The sequence below is a fragment of the Geotrypetes seraphini genome, chromosome 1 (genome assembly GCF_902459505.1).
Source record: "Geotrypetes seraphini chromosome 1, aGeoSer1.1, whole genome shotgun sequence".
NCBI lineage: Eukaryota > Metazoa > Chordata > Amphibia > Gymnophiona > Dermophiidae > Geotrypetes > Geotrypetes seraphini.
In genome coordinates, this window is record NC_047084.1 from 29,772,323 (window position 1) to 29,794,397 (window position 22,075).

At 41.6% G+C, this 22,075-nt stretch overlaps 1 protein-coding gene across 3 annotated transcripts in view; it reads left to right on the forward strand.

The window, feature by feature from the left end:
* IQGAP2 (IQ motif containing GTPase activating protein 2) overlaps positions 1-22,075 on the forward strand; it is a 511,872-nt gene that overhangs the window by 231,638 nt on the left and 258,159 nt on the right. For all 3 annotated transcript variants that reach the window (XM_033929310.1, XM_033929312.1, XM_033929311.1), the window contains 3 exons: positions 13,470-13,626; positions 16,474-16,551; positions 17,431-17,507. In XM_033929310.1, the coding sequence (XP_033785201.1) occupies positions 13,470-13,626; positions 16,474-16,551; positions 17,431-17,507 (312 nt within the window). The remainder of the gene's footprint in view (positions 1-13,469; positions 13,627-16,473; positions 16,552-17,430; positions 17,508-22,075) is intronic.

The following is a 22,075-nucleotide window of genomic DNA, read 5'->3' on the forward strand; positions in this document are numbered from 1 at the left end:
ACATCATTAAAAAGAGAGGAAGAGAGGGGGAGGATATAACATCAGGAAAGGGGATCACTTCTTAAAAGCGATTCATTATTAGTTTGCTATCTGGTGGAGAAGAAATATTTAAATGCTATGGTATGCGTCTTGGAATAAAAATGTTTTTAGTTTAATCTTTAATTTGTTGAGTGAATTTTCAAGGCGGAGTTGAGGTGGCATGGCATTCCATAAAGTTCTGTGTTTAGTCTCTTCTGAGGCTCTAGTTGGGTCTGAATAAAAATGGGCAAAGGGAGAGAGGGAATGAACAAGACTATGGCCCCCTTTTATCAAGCTGCATTAGGGCTTTTACTACAGTGGCCAGCGATTTTGAAAAACAAAACAAAAAAAACAAACCCTAACACAGCTTGATAAGAGGGCCAAGATTGTGTTCATCAAACCTTGTCTTAGTGTTCTTTTTGAAAATTAGTCAAGTCTTCTCTGTTTGACAAATTTATTACTTAGTTGGGTATTTTTAAGATTGTAATCATATTTTTAACTTTTATTGTAAGATTTTATTTTCATGCTATGAATATATTTCGTTGATTGTTCAGTTTCTTATTCTGTAAACTGCCTAGAACTTTTGGTAATGGTGATATGAAAGAATAAATTTATTATTATTATCTTTCAATTGAAAGGAAGCTCTGGAATGAGAGGACATAAGAAAGAGACTTGACTCGTATGCATTTATGCCACTTAGGTATCCCCTGTGCCACCTTTCCTCTAAAGCAGTGCATCTGACGTCAGGGGTGGATCGCAGCAGAGAAAACGTGCTGCGGAAGCTGACGGCAGCCTGCTAGGATTGCTACAGCACCGGCGATCCTCTGCAGGCTGTCGTAACTAGCTTTGAAGGTGAGACCAGTAGGCCAAGGGGAAACCAGAGGACGCTAGAGACAAGGGGAAAACATGAAGGCCTTTGGGGGGGCCCTGGTGTAGAAGTACACGGAGGGAAGGGGGTTTCATAGAGACGTACATAAGACAGACTGAGGGGGAGGGAAGGAAAGAAAATTGTTACAGTAGGAGTGAGAATAATGAGAGAGGGAGAAAAGGTGCATGAGGAGAGAGCATGTTGGGTTGAGGGTGAGAAGGAAGGATGTCAATCGAGGGAAGAGGCTAGGAGAGAGAGAAAGCATGCAGGAGGCAGAAAGTGTTGGGACTCATTGAGAGGGTGAGATGGATAGGGAGGATAGAAAGGAGGGAAGGAGAAATGTACACTAGGTGGAAGGGGGAGAGGGCAGAGAGTGAAAAGTTGGACTCATGGTCTTCATGGAGAGAAGGGGGAGGGAAGGAGGACCGGAGGAGAAGCTGCATGCAGGAGGAAGAGAGAAAGAAATGTTGGACTGGTGGAAAGGAGGGAGAAAAGTTGGACTGGGAGAGGGGCCAGGAAGGGGGAAAGGAGGAAAAGGGGGGGGGGGGAGGAGAGATACCAGACTAGGAAATGGAAGAGAAGGAGGGGAGTCTGGTAGTACTATAGAAATAATAATAGTAGTAGTAGAAGAGAAAGATGCCAGATTTTGGAAAGGAGAGGAGAGAGATGCCAGACTGGGAAGGGGGGAAAGGAAGGAGAGAGATGGACTACTGTGGGGGAAGGAAGGAAAGAGAGAGATGTCAGACCATAGAAATGGGGAGGGAAGGAGATAGAGATAGAAAAGGAAGGTAAGACATGGAAAAGTAGATTTTGAGAAGAAAGCTGAAAAATTGAATGTTAAGTTTTTGCTAAAGATGGATGCAAAGCAGAAAATGAAGGAGTGAAAAACAGTCACTGGATGATAAGGCCCTGGAAACATAGTTAAAAGCACAGAAAAATAGTCACCAGACAACGAAGGTAGGGAAAATGATTTTGTTTTCAATATAGTGATTGAAATGTGTCAGTTTTGAGAATTTATATCTGCTGTGTATATTGTATGTATATGAAAAATGAATGGAAAAAAATTGCATTACAATTAGTAAAGGGGGTGTGATCTGGGGCAGAGCTTGGGAGGTCTGTGGTTGGGGTACTCAGTTGATATCTGTTAGACTTAGGAGGTACTTAGCTTGAAGTAGTTGAGAAAAACTGCTGTAGGCAATCAGCCAGTGCCAGCACTTCTCCTTCTCTCCAGCTCTCTTCCCTGCTGGCAGCCCCTAATGGCATCTCAGGGTCCATCTGGAGGGCCACTGTGCAGATGTTGAAGTGATTATGTTACACATGCGCGTGATGTCATCACGGTGACATTCGCACTTCTGGATGCCTCGAGCTGTGACCACTAGCTTTAGTGTGCCCCGGCTCAAGAAAGTTTGAGTGACATTTGCCTGAAGTATACATATTGAGATCTTTAAGTCTGTCCCTATACACCCTATGATGAAAACCATGCACCATTTTAGTAGCCTTCCTCTGGATCGACTCCATCCTTTTTACAGTATATCTTTTTGAAGATGCAGTCTCCAGAATTGTACACAATATTCTAAATGAGGTCTCACCAGAGTCTTATACAGAAGCATCAATACCTCCTTTTTAATACTGACCAAGCCTCTTCCTATGCACCCTAGCATCCTTCTAGCTTTCGCCGTCACTTTTTCAACCTGTTTGGCCACCTTAAGATCATCACATACAATTACACCCAAGTCCTGCTCATCTGTCGTGCACAAAAGTTCTTCACCCCCTAAACTGTACCGTTCCTTTGGGTTTTTGCAGCCCAAATGCATGACCTTGCAATTTTTAGCATTAAATTTTAGCTGCCAAATATCAGACCATTCTTCAAGCTTTGCTAGGTCACTGATGCTTTGCTTAAAATTTTTTGGGCCTACTATATTCCCAGGTGTATGGTAAGAGTGCAGAAGCTGAAGAAAACGGAATTGGTAGCTTGGTTTCATGAATACTTAATCTTTGGAGATGGCAATTGAAGAATCTACTCCGCTAATCGAGCTATTTCACTTTCCCCTCTTTTGTAATTCTCTCTAACGTATGGTCCTGAGGTTTTATTTTTAAAAGAGAAAAAAATATTTTTCATGGATTTAAAGTAAATATTCTTTTCAGCAATTACTCAGGCAACATGGAATTCATTTATTTTGTGTCCTATGGCTGTTTTGTTTTTGTATATCTGTGACATTTTCTTATAAGCGTATAGTTAAATTATATGTCGAGGGAAGATATAACTTCATTGAACGAGCCTAATTCAATATATTCTTGTAGAGAAAGGTTAAGATAGGCAATGATATTTCCTTGACAGTTAAGTCTCTTGAAATATCAGATGGAATGTTGTGTTGGAGGTTTTTAATTTCATGCTATTTTTTTTGTTGTTGTTGTTCCTCTTTAAATTGTGTTTTCTCAAATCATCATTGTTTCTAGCTCTTACCTTTGTGATTTCCATCTTGTTGCACCATATGCCTGGTCTAAGCTGAGTTACTACATCATGTTTCTTCTGAATATATTGAAATCCCTTCTAAAAAATCTACCTTTTTGAAGTTGTTTTTAAATCTAAACCCTGAAATTTCCCAGTTGTAACTTTGTTGATTTTTAACTATGTTTGCTGTAATAAATTTCCTGAAACCTCTTAATTGTCATGTTTGTGTGTAGACTTGATTGTATGCTCCACAGAGCTTGATTGTTTGTCTCTCTATACAGCCAACTCCTGTGGCCTAGTTGTGGACGTAATATTCTACCCTTTTCAGCACTGATCACTATAATTTTCCCTCCAAATATTATTTATCAGTCAGTGTGTGTGTATATCTATATACTACTGCTACATTTATTTTTGTATACTGCAATACCACAAGTAGTTTACAGAGGAAGAGACTATATACAGACAGCGATGTTACAGAAAAAGACTTTCAGATTACATTAGAATGCAAGTAGTCAAGATTTATCCGGAAGCATTTCAAAGATACAAGAAGGCAGGAAAGGAGTGAGAGAAATTTATCAAGGAGATAGGTTTTAATTGATTTCCTGAAGGTTTGGTAGGAGGGTACATTTGAAATGAAGGTGGTTAGACATTTATTCCATTTGCCTCCTTGGAATGATAATGATCTATCAAGGAATCTCTTTTAGATACAGCCCTTCAAGGATGGAAAAGCAAACAGATAGGCACATTTCTATTACGTAGGTATTTAAACTATTTAATTTCTTTAGTAGAAGTATACAAGTGGAGGGGCATAAACAAAAGATATGTCTAAGTCCATTATGGGCCTAAGTCGCTAGTCGCTGAAAGTCGGACATGGAAAAAGTCAATTTTTGAAAAATACGTCCAAAATATTTTTTCCCCCGAAAATCGTCTAACTGTAAATCCAGCCGTCAGATCATCCAGACCACTAAGTCGTATATCTTTATACCCCATTTTCGTCCAAAAATTTATCCAAGTCAAAAACGCCTAGAAAAGGACCTTTTGGACAAGGGTGAGATCAGCAAAGTGATGGACTGGACACCCAAACATTGCACCAGAGCAGTAGGGTACCTTACAGGGAACTTCACAAAAAAAGGGTGCCACAAACACATCTCACCACAACAACCTTATAGGTCATGGTGAGCCCCCCAAAACACCTCCCAGAACCTACTAGACCCACCTGTCTACCACCCTAATAGCCCTTATGGCTGCAGCTGTGGTGCCTGGAAATTCAAAATGGTGCGACACGTAGATTGGTGACGAACCTGTTATGGTTTTGTAGCAGAGGCAGGCAAACTTGAAAATGACCCTTGCTTCCATCGGCAGCCACTGTAGTTTTTTGTAACACGAGCTTACATTATCTGATTTTTTTGAGACCATAAATGAGACGGACGGCAGCATTCTGAATGACTCTCAATCGTTTGATGGTTTTCTTAAAGGATCCCAAGTATATAATATTGCAGTAGTCTAAGATGCTTAAGATCAGAGATTGGACCAGCAGTCGAAAAGAGAGAAAGTCAAAATAGTGTTTAATGGTATGAAGATTCCATAAGGTGAAAAAACATTTTTTAACCTGAGCATTAGTATATATTAATATAAAATCTAGTTACATGGAAAATATAAGGAAATAGCAATACTGTGTAGGAGACAAGGGTTCAGATCTTGGCTGGTTTGGAACTTGGTTTATTATAACTGTGTCTGTGTAAGAACTATTATCCAAAAGGGATAAAGTGGCTTTGTTGGTTGTTGTAATGGTTGAGGAAAGTACAGATAACTTTAGTCATGTTTTTGTCTACAAGACTATTTAAATCAAAACATTTCACTTTGTGGGTTATAATCCTCTCTCCCTTTTTCCTCCACAGTCCCTCTCCCACCTCTCCTGACCAAAATCAGGGAGATCATGCATTCATGCATGCAGTGGAACCAAACTAGGCATGTCTCAGTACACCCCATATGAATTTGAGTCCTGTGGCAAGTCTAGTTTCTTTAACAATATATATTTTATAATAAGATTTTGATCCTGTTCCAAAAGACATAGAGGACCAGACTGGTTTTGGGGGGAAAGCTAGTTGATTTTGGACAAGCATTGCTTTTATCAAATTAACATTTCCTGATGGAGACTTGCTGTTTGTCAGTTATAGAGTATTGTGCCAACCAACCACTCTTAGTACTCATTTACTGAGAGACACAGAAAGTATGTTTGTAACCAAAAGATAAATCACTCTTCTTCCTCCTGAAAAGCGAGAGGCAAATATTTTCAGCTTTATTTCCTCCGGGGGAAATATATCTTTAAAATAACCAAAACCGAGAGGGGCTAATAGTCCTCTGTCTGTGTTGTCTCTCCATTCACAGCTACTTGTAGACACTCCAGGGCCCAATCAGAGTGGTGGGTCAGACAGGACAAATCTGCTGATGGACCCTGCATGTGTTAGATACAGGAAGAAGAAAACATAAATCTTTCATAATATTGGGGGGAGGGGGGTTGAGAAGCTTGTAAGAGGTTATTTTCCTCTCAAGGGTAACTTTCTCCGCTGAGTTTGTAAGAGAAAGTTAAGGCAGATGAAGTAATTTTTTGCTTCATAAAATTGAAACTGCAGCTTGATGCTCACTCTCACCTCCTCTTATTTTTTTTTTCTTCTGGTTGCATAGCTGTTGATGTTTGATGGTCTCCCTAATTAGAGATTACCATTCTTGTGTTTGCCTCTACTGTCCTAGTTTCAGTTGCTTCTGGTTTTTACATCTGCATTCTGTCTGAATTTTACTGGTGGACTCGGGAGGTAGGGAGCTGGGTGGTTCATAATAATAATAATAATAATCAGTTTATATACCGCAGGGCCGTAAAAGTTCTACGCGGTTTACAAAAAAATTACAATTAAGAGAAAAAGGTAGATAACCAAATAATTAAAAATACTATATGATCTAGATCAGGGGTGCCCACACTTTTTGGGCTTGCGAGCTACTTTTAAAATGACCAGGTCAAAATAATCTACCAACAATAAAATTTTTAAAAAACACAAAGCACATTGTATGCAGAGAAAATGTTAATTATCATTTATATTCTGGGGGTTTTTTTCCCAAAGAGGTCAAGGCAGATGACTCTATGCATTGTCACCTCAGTAACAACCATACAAAAATATACAAATATACCCCCTTCCTTTTTTACTAAACCGCGATAGCAATTTTTAGCGCAGGGAGCTGCACTGAATGCCTCGCACTGCTCTCAACACTCATAGGCTCCCTGCGCTAAAAAACGATATTGCGGTTTAGTAAAAGAGGTCCATAGTGTAAAATATAGACAGCAGATATATATTCTCAAAAGAGACGCATTTTGATCACTAAATTGAAAATAAAATCATTTTTTCTAACTTTGTCTGGTGATTTCATGAGTCTCTGGTTGCACTTTCTTCTTCTGACTGTGCATCCAATCTTTCTTCCCTTCTTTCAGCCTGTATGCTTCCTCTCCTCCAGACCTCATTCCCTCCCCCAACTTTTTCTTCCTCTCTCCCAGCCCTTTCTTTCTCCCTGCCTCCCTTTCTTTTTTTCTCTCTTCATGTCCCCTTTCTTTCTTTCTGTTTCCCTTCTTTCCTTCTGTCTCCCTGCCTGCCCCCTTTCTTTCTTTCTTTCTTTCTCCCTGCCATCTCCCAAGCCACTGCCGCCACCATCAAGGAACAGGCCCCCAAGCCGCCTCCGCCATCGGCCCCCCCGCCATCGGCCCCCAAGCCCCAGGCCCCAAAAGCCACCGCTGCCCCAAGCTCTCCCTGCTTCCCTGCGTTGGGCCAACCAGCATTCCTCTCCCCAACGTCAATTCTGCCATCAGAGAGTGAGCAGCCACACAGCTATCGCCCCCCTACAGTCCACGAGCCACTATTCAAGAGGAAGTTCCGGGCCAGCCAGGCAGCTATTGGCTGGCCCGGAACTTCCTCTCCGACGGCAGAATTGACGTTGGGGAGAGGAAGGCTGATCGGCCCGGTAGATTGTGAAGGAAACGCGAGTATCACGGAGCCCAGGATGGGCTCCGCGATCAACTCACTTTGCCTTCGCAATCTACCGGTCGATCACTATTGACGTATTGGGCACCCCTGATCTAGATGGTTCATTACAATATCCTTGCCAGTTAGCTGCCTAAGTATTTCAAGAACAAATATGTCTTTAAGTGTCTCCTAAATTCCACATAGGAATCGGAAAACATAATCAAATGTTCCAGGTCCTTACCCCATAATGGTACTTGATATGACAGAAGATATTGATGATATTTTTTAAAATTTACAGCCTCTTAACAAACAGAAAAACAAAATTCAAATGCGAATTTCTCCTGTGTTTATTGGTTACAAAAGAGAAGAGCTCAAATATATATTTGGGAGATAAACCAAACAGAGCCTTGAAGCAGAAGCAACCAAACTTAAATTCACCCGTGCCTCCATTGGCAACCAATGCAGTATTTGATAGGAGGGTGTTATGTAATCATATTTCTTCAACTCAAAAACCAGCCTGACTGCCACATTTTGAACCATGCACAGTTGCTGCATATTCCTCTGGGATATTGCCAAATAGACAATATTACGTTAATCAAGCTGACTAAGGGACTGCACCAAAATTCTAAATGATGAAACATCAAAATATGCCCTAATGGATGAAGCTTCCAGAGGGTAAAGAAACCTTTTCTAACCAAAGAATCCACCTGGTTCTTCAAAGTCAAACCCTGATCTAGTATTATACCCAAAATCTTAATGGTAGATTGGACAGGATAACTGAATTTATTTATGATCAAAGATGTCTTAGTATCGTATGGGCGTGGAGAGGCTACAAAAAAAACCCTTTGTTTATCTAAGGTGTGTACTCCGGTCTTAAAATTGGTCCAAGTTTAGTAATAAAAATACCCATGGTTTGTTTTGATTATTTAGGCCCTGATTCTCCAAAAGTGCGTCCCGATTTTAGGCAGCTGTAGGCGTCCTACAGCTGTCTAATCAGCCAATCGGGATGCACGTTTTTAAAAAAAAAATGCTCCCAAGGCAGGCCGCCTATATTGAAGGCGAGGCCCGCAAGACACCTAGGCCCTGATTCTGTATAGGACGCCCGGGAGAGGCGTCCTATTCAGAATCGGCCTAAACGAAACCCCGATTCTGTAAAACGGCATCCATGTTACAGACGCGGGTTAGAGAATCGGGTTAGATTAGACACGGCCCGCTACACTTATCGCGGCAAGGGATCTCTCTGCCGCTATAAGTATAGCGGGCCGTGGCCCCCTGACCGATCGCTGACAGGAGAGTGCCCAATCCCTCCTGCCCGAAGACGCACCCTCCCGACACTACCGACTGCCCTCCCCCCCCGACACTACCGACTGCCCCCCCCCCCCCGACATTACCGATCTCCCCCCTCCCCGACAATATCGATCGCTGGCAGGAGGGTGCCCAATCCCTCCTGCCCGAAGACGCACCCCCCCCCGGCTCTAGAAGCCTGGACCAATCAGGCCTTAGGCATAGCGGGTCCACCCATCCCCACTTAATCTAAGGCCTGATTGGCCAATCAGACCTTAGACTTAGTGGGGATGGGCGGATCCGCTATGCCTAAGGCCTGATTGGTCCAGGCTTCTAGAGCCTGGGCCAATCAGGCCTTAGGCTTCGGCGGGATGTGCCGGGAAGGGGTGGGCCCGCCTCATTTCGTCGATGCTTGCCTGCCGGCTGGACTTGCAAGACCCATCTCGCCATAAGAACAGGTTTGGTGGAGTGGAGGTTTGGGGGTTGTTAGCGCCGGGGGGAGTGCGTCTTCGAGCAGGAGGGATTGGGCACCCTCATGCCAGCGATCAATATTGTCGGGGGGGGGGGGGAGATCGGTAATGTCGGGGGGGCGGTCGGTAGTGTCGGGGGGGGGCGGTCTGTAGTGTCGGGAGGGTGCGTCTTCGGGCAGGAGGGATCGGGCACTCTCCTGCCAATGATCGGACAGGCCGAGGCCCGCTATACTTATAGCGGTAGAGAGATCCTTTGCCGCGATAAATATAGCAGCCGCGTCTACTTACAATGTAGACCAGCATTTTGCTGGCCTACATTTTAAGCTTCTCCTCTACTAGGGAGACGCGTAGGGCCGCCTAGGTTCAGCCTAAGGCCCGCCTAAGGCCCTTAGACGAGCTTAGGCATCTTGCGGGTCTCCCTAGGCTCCCGGAGGCACCTTCAGGCCTGCCTGGGGAGCATTTTAAAAAAAAAAAAAAGTGCATCCCGATTGGCTGATTAGACAGCTGTACGACGCCTACAGCTGCCTAAAATCGGGACGCACTTTTGGAGAATCAGGGCCTTAATGTTTAATTTTGTATTTCTGAGTGGTGTGGTTCTCAGAATATTGGAGGTAACTTTGTAAACAGGACATCTATAAAAATTTCAAAGAACCTATTTCATGTTTGTTTTACAAAAGGCAACATAAAGTACCTTTGGACCTTAATTCTGAGTGCTTATATATATATATATATATATATATATATATATATATATATATATATATATATATATATATATGATTGATTGAAAAAAAAAATATTGCTTCCTATTCATTTTAAAAGTATTACCATGCAACCTCTTTGAGAGTCCCTTAGTCTTAGTATTTTTTTCAACGAATGAACTTTTCATGTTCACCCGTTCTACACCACTCAGGTTTTTATAGACAAAAAAAAAAAAATAAATTTATATATATATATATATATATATATATATATATATATATATAAACCCAGATATACTATAAACCCAGATATACTATAACTATATATAAAATTTTTTTTTTTTTTTTGGTCTATAAAAACCTGAGTGGTGTAGAACGGGTGAACATGAAAAGTTCATTCGTTGAAAAAATACTAAGACTAAGGGACTCTCAAAGAGGTTGCATGGTAATACTGTACTTTTAAAATGAATAGGAAGCAATATTTTTTTTTTCAATCAATCAATACTCAGGCTGAGGAACTCATTACCAGATAGTATTGTAACAGTGGTTATAGTATATCTGGGTTTTGAAATGGTTTGCACAAGTTCCTGGAGGAAAAGTCCATATTCTGCCATTGAGTTATAGGGAAAGTCATTTCTCGTCCCTGAATGAGCAACATGGAATCTTGCTACTATTTTGGATTGTACCAGGTACCATTGGTCTGGCCCAGTATGGATAATCTTATGTACGTTTGGATTTTTTTTTTTTGTTTGTTTTATTATTTTCAGTAGTGCACAATTAATCTGTTCCCAGGTTACTGCAAATGTCCAAATCACACCCCTGGAATTTGTACATTCCAAAAATGTAGGTGCTGTGTTTCCATATGCCTACTTCAGGGATGGGCATTCGATGGTCCTTGAGGACCACAACCCAGTCGGGTTTTCAAGTTTACCACAATGAATATATATAAGGTTGATTTGCATTCAATGGAAGCAGTCCATGCAAATTAATCTTGTACATATTCATTGTGGAAATCTTGAAAACCCGACTGGGTTGCATCCTTCAAAGACCAAGATTGCTCTCCCTGGCTTACTTTATATATTCATATATTACTGGACAATTTTTTATCCGAGCACAAGCAGGCAGTATATTCATACATGTAGGTAACATCATCCATGGAACCCCAGCATGTTCAGTCAAAAAGTGTTCTGTCACTTTAGATTTTTAAGACTGCCCATACAGACACATGCTGGTGCCTTCCTGCCCGATGTCGGCTTGCCGGGACCATCAGTTCTCAGTTTTCCGTGGAGCAGACGAGCTGTTTCATAGAGTTTTTCTAAGCACATCAAACTTAATAGCTTTTTGTGCCTTCCTTGATTTATTCAGCCAAGATCTGTACACTACATCAGCCACCAGCACTTCTCAGCCACCCTGCTAGTTCTATTCCTCCTCGCCTAAATCTAAAGCCATCACTGACCACAGTGAATGGTCAACAGTTGCCATCTCTTATTGGAATTCTGACAGAATCTCAATCTTCTCTGCACTAAGACTCTATAGGATTGTAGTAATTCTATAATCTAAAACAATAAAATTGCAAATGTCTAATTAAAAAAATGAAAAAAATGAAAACAAGAAAAGAAACTAGTTGGGCATTTTCAATGAGCACCTTCAAGCATATTTGTTTATACAGTCAAACTTCGGTTTGCGAGTAACGCGGTTTGCGAGTGTTTTGTAACGCGGTTTGCGAGTGTTTTGCAAGACGAGCAAAACACTCCAGCAAACTTTGACTCCCAAGACGAGCGCTGTCCCAATCAACGAGTCCTCCAAACCACCAGGAACAGCTTAGTATTTTCCTCAGTACTGTTCAAATGGATAATCTGAGCTTTAATTTGACTTTCTATTCTAAGAAAAGCCACACGCGCACTTTCCCGTCGCCCTCCCTTCGAAGCCCACCTCCAAATTCTCGCGCCCTTCTTTTTTTTCGGCCTCCGATTGGTAGAGCGTGAGAGCCGGCGTCCGTCCCCGGATGTTGGCTCAAGTGGCACTTAAAGTTAAGCGGGAGGGTGATTAGGCTGTTTGCAACACATCGCGTGCAGGGGGAGTGAGCTGTGTCGATGGGTGACAAGGAGGCTCGGGGCCCGTGAGCCACTTTCTCTCCTGCTGCTTCAGCGTCCACATCTGCCACCTTTACGGTCCTACGCTTTGCTTCCTGCTGTTGTTGCCGTCTTGTGGGCCCCGGGAGTGGGCATAGCTGGATGCTCCAACCCACGAGGATGTGTGGGCTTGCCGGCAAAAGATGAAGACACGGAGATGGCATGGGCTGCTTGTGCTCTTTCTCCTGCTCACCCCCGCCTGTGGTGAATAAACCCTGCCTCTCTCTCCTTCCCTCGGTATCACTGTTAGAGGCTGGGGAAAGTTCACTATTCTCGGTATCACTATTCTCCTATGGGGAAAGTTGCTTTGATATGCGAGTGCTTTGGATTATGAGCATGCTTCTGGAATGAATTATGCTTGTAAACCAAGGTACCACTATATTAGCATTTTTTGCTATTAAGTGATGAGACATATTTGTTAATTTGTTTTGTTTTTGTTGTTTTGTGTGTGTTTTATTGTGACTACCTATTTAATAGGTGGGCTATAAATGCAATATAAAATAAATTATTAAAAGGCAGCATGAAAAATTAGAATCCACAGGTCTTCAGCTGTTACTTTGGAGTCACTTGGGACACTTTTATTAAGCTACAGCAAAAAGTGGCTTCAGGGTGCCCCTATGGCATTTTTGTATCTTTTATGTTAATGGCCATGTGCTAATGTTGCCTTTAGCATGTAGCTGTTAAAAAAAATTTTAAACCTTGGATTGCAAGTAACTTGGTTTACAAGTGTTTTGCAAAACAAGCAAAACATTTTATTAAATTTTAACTTGATATACAAGCAAGGTCTTGCAATACAAGTACATACAGTATACACGCATCACATCATCACAACTGAGCCGATGGTTCTTCTCTCTCTCTCTCTCTCTCTCTGACACTGCAAGTGTCGTATCTGTTCTAAACAAGCAAAGTCTTGCAATATGAGTACGTCTAGTATTTTGTATTAAAGTGTTTGAGTTGGGAATGAATCGTCTGAGTTTCCATTATTTCCTATGGGGAAATTTGCTTTGATATACGAATGCTTTGGATTACAAGCATGCTTCTGGAACGAATTATGCTCGCAAACCAAAGTTTTACTGTATTACTGTGCAAGTATAGGGATAAGGGCTCGCACTCTGTTTATGCGCTAACCAGTTAGCACACAGCAATGTAGCAAGAATTCTCACTAACTGTCCGTTGATACTCCCCCCTCACAATTAATATATTTTTTTAGCATGCACTCAGTTGACATTTACCGCAAGACACCATTTTAGGTTAACACAGCTTAGTAAAAGAACCCCTTAAATCAGTGGTTCCAACCCTGTCTTGGAGGACCCCCCCAGGCCAATCGGGTTTTCAGGCTAGCTCTAATGAATATGCATGAGAGAGATTTGCATATAATGGAAGTGACAGGCAGGCAAATCTGCTCCATGCATATTCATTAGGGCTAGCCTGAAAACCCGATTGGCCTGGGAGGTCCACCAGGACAGGGTTGGGAACCACTGCCTTAAATGATTGCTCTTTGAAACCACTGATCTAAACAAACCTCTTTCGTTCACAGGTGGATAGAAGCTTGTTTAGCTGAAGAACTTCCTCCAACAACTGAACTAGAAGAAGCTTTACGAAATGGAGTTTACCTTGTTAAATTAGCTAAATTCTTTGCACCCAAAATGATTTCTGAAAAGAAGATCTATGACGTGGAACAAGTACGGTATCAGGTAATTTTGATGTTTTATTAACTTTTGTTTCAAAGTCCAGTGGTTCTATGTGTTTCCCCTTGCTCTGCATTTTGGAGCTCCTGCTGAGTATTGCAGAATGTAATTGCATGCTTTTTTATTTCTTTTATTCCTCCTCCCTCAACATTTCAACATAGTTGACCAAAAGTTAATGAAGCTGAAATACTTCTTGAAGGGAGTGTGTGGTAGTATTTGGTTTTCATTATGTACCCTCTGTAGGAGAAAGTATTTTAAAAAAAATTATATTTGTGCTAGGCTCTCTTTGATTTTCATCTGTAATCCTGTGATCTTTGATGAAGGAGGAGATAGATGTAGTGGAACCATAATTAAGCCTTCATTTTCAGTAAGAGTGGAATGCTAAAAAGCTCCCACAAACCTTCATGTGTTTTCTCAGGTGGTGTTGGTCTCATACATACAAGCCTACTTAATATAACACATTTTCTTAAAACTCAGTGAAAATAAACTTTAAGACAAATTTTTAAAGATTTTATAGATCTGTAAACATGTAAAAAACCAGTGGGTAATTGATCAAAGCTTTAAGTTGGTCTAAAATACATAATTCTGTCCAGGAAATCAAATGAACTTATACCATTTGAGAAGTATGCCCCTATTAAAGAAATTCTGTAATATCATGGAATTCTTATAGCATTATAAGGAACCGTATAGTTTTTGGTGCCAAGAATATATGTAAATGGGCGTATTTGAATCATTTGTGCATGTAAGTGAACACTTAAACATGTAAGTCACCTGCTTGTCTGGTGTGTATTTTCACTGTGGCACAACTAAAGCGGTTTACATCTTAAATAATAAAACGCTAAGCGCGCATGCGCACTCGCGCATCGTGTTCCCTGATCTGTCGCGCTGTGGCGGCACGAGTGCGCATGCGCTAGATGGCGCAGAGTGAGGGACCGGCACTTATGGGAAGGAGAGCAGGCCCGGGATTCGGCAGAGGGCAGATGCCGAAAAGGGCTCAGCACAGTGGAAGACGGACAATCTTGGGAAGGGGGTGGGGAGAGGCGCTCGCCCCATCACACTCCCCATCCGCTGCAGCCTAGCAGCTCCGACCACAACCTTCCCCCCTCAACCGCCTATGCCGGCTCTGGAACACACCAGGGTTCTGGGCGCATCGGGCTTATGCTCAAGCCGCCGCCACGGCTCCTCTCTCGAACCGCATCAGGCGGGGATCGAGAGGAGCTGCGGCGGCTTTGAACTAAAAAATGAAGTTGTTGGGGATCGGGAACATGTAGCTATACAGCTGGGGGGAAGCCGCGAGGCTGCGGCGGCCTTCCTCACCCGGCTCTCATGGTGCGGCTGAGCGCTGGCGGCCAGCGAAACCCTAATGCTGACATTGAATCCAAGGAAACAACCAGGGCTGCCTAAAGGAACAAAGTTAAGCTCTTGCGGCCGCCAATTCCCGTGTAATGACTCCCCAACCTACAAATCGGCAGGGGTGCAGCTCTACCAAGAGAAACCAGCAAACCCGATATAGCTACACAGCTGGGGGCAGGCGCGAGGCTGCGGCGGCCTTCCTTTCCTGCCTCTCCCAAGGTGCGGCTGAGCGCTGGCGGCTGGCGATCCACCTCTAATGCTCCCTCTTAGCTACTCCCATGCATTACAATAGCTATCAACAATGGAGATCCAGGTTTTATTCCAAAACTCTGCCTAATTGTGTAATTTTTCAAACTAGCACTCTGAGGATTGCCAGTTGCTACATAGTTAGCTAATCATGATTTTATCACCAAAGTGCTCAGAGACCTGCTCAGAGACTTTTTTTTATGATAGGTGTCACTCTGCGAAGTAGAGTACATTAATAATAAGGCTCCTGAGGCAGGCCGTTAAGGCCGAAACATGTGCGTGTTGAACCACCGCACAGTTAGGCAGAGTTTTGGAATAAAGCCGCACACCTGGATCTTTGAACGTTTCCATTGTTTGTTTGATTGATTGAGTTGTGGAGAATTTTCTCCTGGTTCTTTTTATAATAGTTATCACTTATTTTCTCTGCCTCTAATCCCACATTAAAGTTGTAGTTAATAATTCTTCCTTTTCTTTTTTGATTGAGGCCTATGCATTCTCTGATTACACTTTAGTTATCTTTACTCGGTTCACACTTTCCAGAAAATCACTACCTCCCTTGACTGAAACACCTGGGTAGTTCTTCAGTATGGAACCTAATCTTTTCTATAGACTTTATTTTTTTTAGTCTCTTCCCATTTAACATTTAGAATTCTGACCTGTCAAATGCCTCTCAGATACTATTTCTTATTCCTCTTATTTCCACATATACACCAATAGAATCTCAAAACAATAAAGCGATAGCAAAAAGCACACAAAAAAATTGCATGACTTAATATCTTCATTTCAAGATGAAATGATATATAGGTAATCTGTGGAAAACCTACAGGGATTTCTTTAAGAAAATAAAACTTTGTCCTTAGCTACATGCTGTGGGTTCAAATCCCTCGCTGCTTCTTGTGACCCTGGGCAAGTCACTTAATCCCCTCATTGCCCCAGGTACACTAGATAGAGTTTTTGCCCACCAGGACAGATAGGGAAATATGATAAAGTACCTGAATATAAGACCACTTAGGATATAAGTGGTATATAAATAATAAAATAAATAAATATACTCTGTACCTAATTACAAAAATCTGGGTCAATATATTTTTCATTCAGTTAAGAGTTTCTCAGTGGGGATTCTTACTAAATTTAGTATCAGTAAAAGAACCTTAATTTGAGAGATGAAAATGGTTTAAAATGTTATTGAAAGCAGTTGGCTTTTTTCATGTGTTAAACTTTGTGTCTCTTTGTCATATTTTGTTTTCAAAATAGCGATCCGGTCTTCACTTTCGGCACACAGATAACACAGTGCAGTGGTTAAGAGCTATGGAATCCATTGGTCTTCCCAAGGTAAGCATTCACATGTTTGAAGGTTTATTTTAAAGAAAATTCTGTAATTCTATTTATAAAGTTAGGTGTAAGTCTCTTTTAAATCCTTGTTGGCAGTCCCGCCGAAACGGGGAGAGAAAAAATAGTGGTCGCTGCAGGGATGGGGACAAGACCATTCACCGCCCTGTGGAGCGGTGAATGGTCTTGTCTCTGCAGTGACGTAAGCACGGATCGCGTGGTCCAGCATCCCCACCCGATCGCTGCATCCCACGTCCTGCCATCTCCCACCCTCCACCTCACCTTAGGTACCGAATTTAATTATTCTTTTCCCAGCAGCACGCTTTCAATAAGTCGTGCGAGTGGCTGCTTGAGTTGTTGAATCTTCTATTCTGATGCAACTTCCTATTTCCGGTTGCATCAGAGCAGAAGATTCAAGAATTCAAGCAGCTGCACACGCGACTTATTGAAAGCGTGCCGCTGGGAGAAGAAGAATTAAATTCAGCAGGCACCTCAAACTTTCACCGTTATATTTGGATTTTCTGTGTGATTTTAAAAAAATAATTTTATGTGACATGGAGTTCTCTATTACAACTAACTTACAACACATGCTTTTACAGAATATGTAAACAAAACACAGTCCGTAGAAGTTAAGCACTAAACTTTCAAATCAGTTAAAATATTATACATTTTATTTTTGAATTGCAACTTCAAATCTTGCTTTGACTAAGAAAGATGCCCATGCTACTTAGTATAATTTGACAGCTAATTGTTCTAGCAGGGACTTCATGCAGGATTGCAAAGGAAAAGGTTTATATTACATATTGGCAGGCTGGATATTTACCTGTGAGAGTATATTCTTACACATAGGGGAAAGAATAATGGATTCCTTCTTCTTTATAGATCTTTTATCCAGAGACAACTGACGTATATGATCGGAAAAATATTCCTCGAGTGATATACTGTATTCATGCCCTAAGGTAAATGTTTAGACTTTTAACGTTAAATCTCTTTCCATTTTACTTATGCATGTTTAAGTTTTATTTTAAAGCTGTATTTTTACAAATTATTTAAAGATTTTCACTTGGTGAAAGTGTAGATGAAAATTGTATGGTATCATTACTTCAGCTGAGACATCCTGTTAAATGTTGAGGTCAGATGGGGGAGCTGTCTTTCTCTGTTGTTTTTTCTTCTTTGAATACTCTACCATGTGTGATAGTATAGTATTCTAAATTCATTCCTGCAGGGTTATGAAGATGACTTGAGACACCAATTGTAAAATCCAACTTCTGTCCCCTTTTAAAAAATAGGTGGTTCTTGTTTCATGTTTGGAATATTAGTAGCATAATCTATTGACGCGGACATGTTAATAACCCTTGTATTGTGTTAGGATCCTGTTGCTCTCTGTGAATGAAGACAGTTTCTTCCCTATTAAGTGAAATATAAAACAATGTTTACCTTTTTATTGTTCTGGGGTAGAAAATGAAAGGAATAGATTAACATCTTGTGAATTACTCATCTGATGCTACACAAAAGTCCTTCTACAAGCACAGCCGCCCAAGGGAACAGGAAATTGTGAAAATGTGTAACTGGATTGGTGACAAAACCGCAAGCAGCTCAGCCTGAGTGTGGTGTAAAGGTGGACACGTCTAGACTTTTACTAAATTAGAGATCATCTATTTATTTTGGTCTTTGTAGAGTCTTCCCTAGGGTAATGGGATCCAATTAAGTTAATTCTATAAGTATCTGTAACTAATGAGAAATCAGCAGCCTAAATGCATTCATCACCTTCAGTGGAGAATAGCTGACCAGGGAGTTACAGGGAGCGGATAGCGTAGCTGGTTTTAAGAAAGATTTGGGCAAGTTCCTGGAGGAAAAGTCTATAGTCTGTTATTGAGAAAGACATGGGGGAAGCCACTGCTTGCACTGGATCGGTAGCATGGAATGTTGCTACTCCTTGGGGTTCCAGAATCTTTTGTTACTCTTTGGGATTCCAGAATCTTGCTATTCTTTAGGATTCTGAATGGAATGTCGCTACTCCTTGGGTTTTGGCCAGGTACTAGTGACCTGGATTGGCCACCGTGAGAATGGGCTAGTGGGCTTGATGGACCATTGGTCTGACCCAGTCAGGATATTCTTTTGTTCTATTTGTGTCCCATCTGAGGATGTTGAGCTAGGTGCAGCCTTCCATGACCACCAAACTCTTCACTGTTCAGTTTGAACTTTATGCTGCTCTATCTGGTTCTTTTAGTCTTTTTTTCAATATTCTGACTGAAGAACTCTTATCACTTCACAGCTCCTTAGCTGATTTGCTTTATATGTTTCCATGAGAGGGGTACAGTCTGCTTGTAGTCTTATAAAGGGACAGTATAAGAAATTTTAACATTAGATGAAACGGCCAAGGCTAATAAGCTAAAAAGCAGCAACAATGAATCTGCTTGTAGTCAGAAGTGTCTTTTTTAAAATTTTATCTAAAGTACTTTCCAGTGATAATTTTAAAAATGTGTCTTATGTTCCTTTTGGAATTGGTATATCTTTGGCATTGCATACTGCATTCAGATTTCTCAGCTGGAACATGATGTGGTTTGTAATAGCAACATAATATTTAGTTGGACAAAACATCACTTCTCTTTCCTCACCCGTTCCTGCATTTCCGCTTGCTTGTATTCACAGTGTTTTAGTGTAATATTTGATCCCTGGTGCACAAGAGTTAATTAACTTATCTTAATAATGGTCAGTTATAACATACCCCATGTCATGTACTACAATAATGATCTGCATGCGGGTTCCCTAATTTATCTACTGTTGTATCATCCTCTGAGCGCTTGATTTCTGTTTTTCAGTGCAACTCACATTTATCCTGCATCTCAGCCAGCTCCAGATGTGCCTTTATGATGGATCTAAATTGCTTTGTTTCGTATTTTCTCTGCTCCCATTCTGCTTTGCCCCAGTGTCTTATTTGTATCATGTAACGATGTTCTTACCTCTTCCCTTCCTTCAGTTTCAGGTCTTTTTCCCTTCTTATTCCAATTTACTACTGGAAGTACCTTTCTTTCTTCTTTAACCAATAGATTATCAAAGATTTAGAAGAGCTTTCCATATGAGATTAAGTACAAGGTTAAAACCAGGCTTGGGAAGACTCCCAAGGGAAGAGGTTAGGTTCATATAAAGTCATGAAAGATGCAGAGAAAGTAAATTTTAAAAATGGGTTTACTAAGGAGCTTCTGAAGAAGTTATAGGGACAGCCTGTGAAACTGTTACATGGGGTCCTCCAGACACAAAGAGAGGTGAAAAAAGCTTTTGAAGCTGTTATGCTAAGTGATCAGAATACCGATACTATTGTAGAGAGCAGGCTAGGCAATGGTTGTGAAGAAGGCAGTAGCAGCAGGGGATGGAAGAAGCAGCAATTATAGAGGGGGGGATCAGAGGTAGCTGTGCAGGATGTAGAGAGAAAGTGGTAGGTCCTCATTGAGGGAGAGAGTGACTGATGGGTTGCTGATTTGGATGGGAAGAGCCTGATGAAGACAAGACAGGGATAGGAGATAAAGGAGCTTGACACAGAGAGGAAGAGGGTCTAGTAAAACACTGGGGATCCCTGAACTTTTTGTCAGTTAATAAAGGGTCAACATAACCATAAAGGTTGGGAATCTCTGCTTCACACATTACCTAGTTAACTTAAATATGGCACTATTAGACGAGATTGAGGAAACAATATTAAATTAAGAAAAGGATGTATTTTGGGTTTACCATATATACTCAAATATAAACCGAGATTTTTGGGCCCAAAAAAAGGCCCAAAAATGGGGGTCTCAGGAATTCACAAGAACTAGCAGCAGCCATTCAGCTAGGGGCTCTGCACGAGGCAGGAGTGTAGGAAGATTGTCCTGGTTCACCGCTGGACCACCAGGGATTTGAAAGGTATGCCGGAGAGATGGGAGGGAGGTGAAAGTTGTTAGTCGGCCGGGACAGGAGACGGGAGGGATCCCTCCTGTCCCAGCCCACTGCTGGACAACCAGGTCTTAAGGGAGGCCTGCAAGGAATCGGGAGGGAGAGGAGGACAGGGTACAGAGCTAGGGAGGGAGGGGAGATTAGGTGTAGAGCAGGCAGGGCACTTGAATTGTATATTTTTAAATCCACCCTCCCCCCCCTTCTCCCCCTCCCCCCCCCCCAGTTTATATTCAAGTCGACCTTTTTTCCTCATTATTTTGGGGGGTGAGGGGGGAAAGGTTACCTCAGTTTATATTTTAGTATATACAGTACCTCATACCTCAATCCCTGCTCCCCCACCTGAAGTAGATGAGGTGATTACATTCAGGTACAGTTTGTATTTTCCTGTTCCCTGAGAGATTATAATCTAAGTTTATACCTGAGGTAGTGGAGGTTTAAGTGACTTGATGAGATTTTGAACCTGGGCTTCCCTGGTTCTCAACTATCTTCTCTATAATCTTTTGGAAGCTAAACTAAACTTATTTCCTCTTCCTCTTCATAGGAATAAGGGTAAGACTTATAGTCCCACCATATATAGAGACCCAAATAATCAGGACTACTCAAATCAAGTCACTTCACAACCAATCAAGATGACCTTTATTCTATGCAATCACTGTGGCGCTTTAATTCCAAGACATACTATTTGGAGGCTTAAGGCTTGCCCCATCTGTCTTCAACTTGCTAGTATTAAGGAGGAGCTCTGCAAACTTAAATAGGAATTGAATACAATTAAAGCAGCTTTCATCACTCCACAAAATCATACCAACTTAACCACCTCTACCTCAAAGAATAAAACAGCCCAGGAATAAATGGGTCACAGTAGGCTCAGGAAGACTGCGACATGTAACACAGAAATATCCACCTTCACAAATATTACCTCTACAGAATTCCTTCGCTCCACTAGTGCACTGCGATACTCAAGAAAACAGAAGGGAGGTGGGACTGGAACCAATGAAGGTAACTCAAGAGAGCAAGCACACCCTAAGCACAAATAAAAAGGCCAAAAACAGAAAACTATTACTGTTGGAGGATTCCATCATCATAGGCATTAACCTTGGAACACAAGGCGAGGAGACCAAAATAGTGAAATGTCTTCCAGGATCCTCAGCTACCAGGAGTTCCAGGCAAATACAGACTATAATTAAGGAAGAAACTAAGGATTTTAACATTGATGTTGTTATCCATCTGGGAACAAATAACCTGGCCAACAACTCCACACTTGCAGCACAGAAAGCTTTTCGGGAGCTTGGTGAGGGCGTGAAATCTTTTGTAAACACTTTAGCTTTTTCTGAAATACTGCCTGCATATGGAAAGGAAGAGCAAAGAGTGAAAAACACAGAAGACTTTAATAGATGGCTCAAAGCCTGGTGTCATCAAGAAGGCTTCAGGTACATAGGAGGATGGGGAAATACATGGAAGACAAAAAGCTATATTGCACTGATGGGCTACATATTACTACAGCAGGAAAAAGAAACCTTGCAGAGAAATTTAGACAATATTTTTCTAGGCATTTAAACTAGAAGGACAATTATAGAGACCACCCCCGGCAAAAGAAAAGATG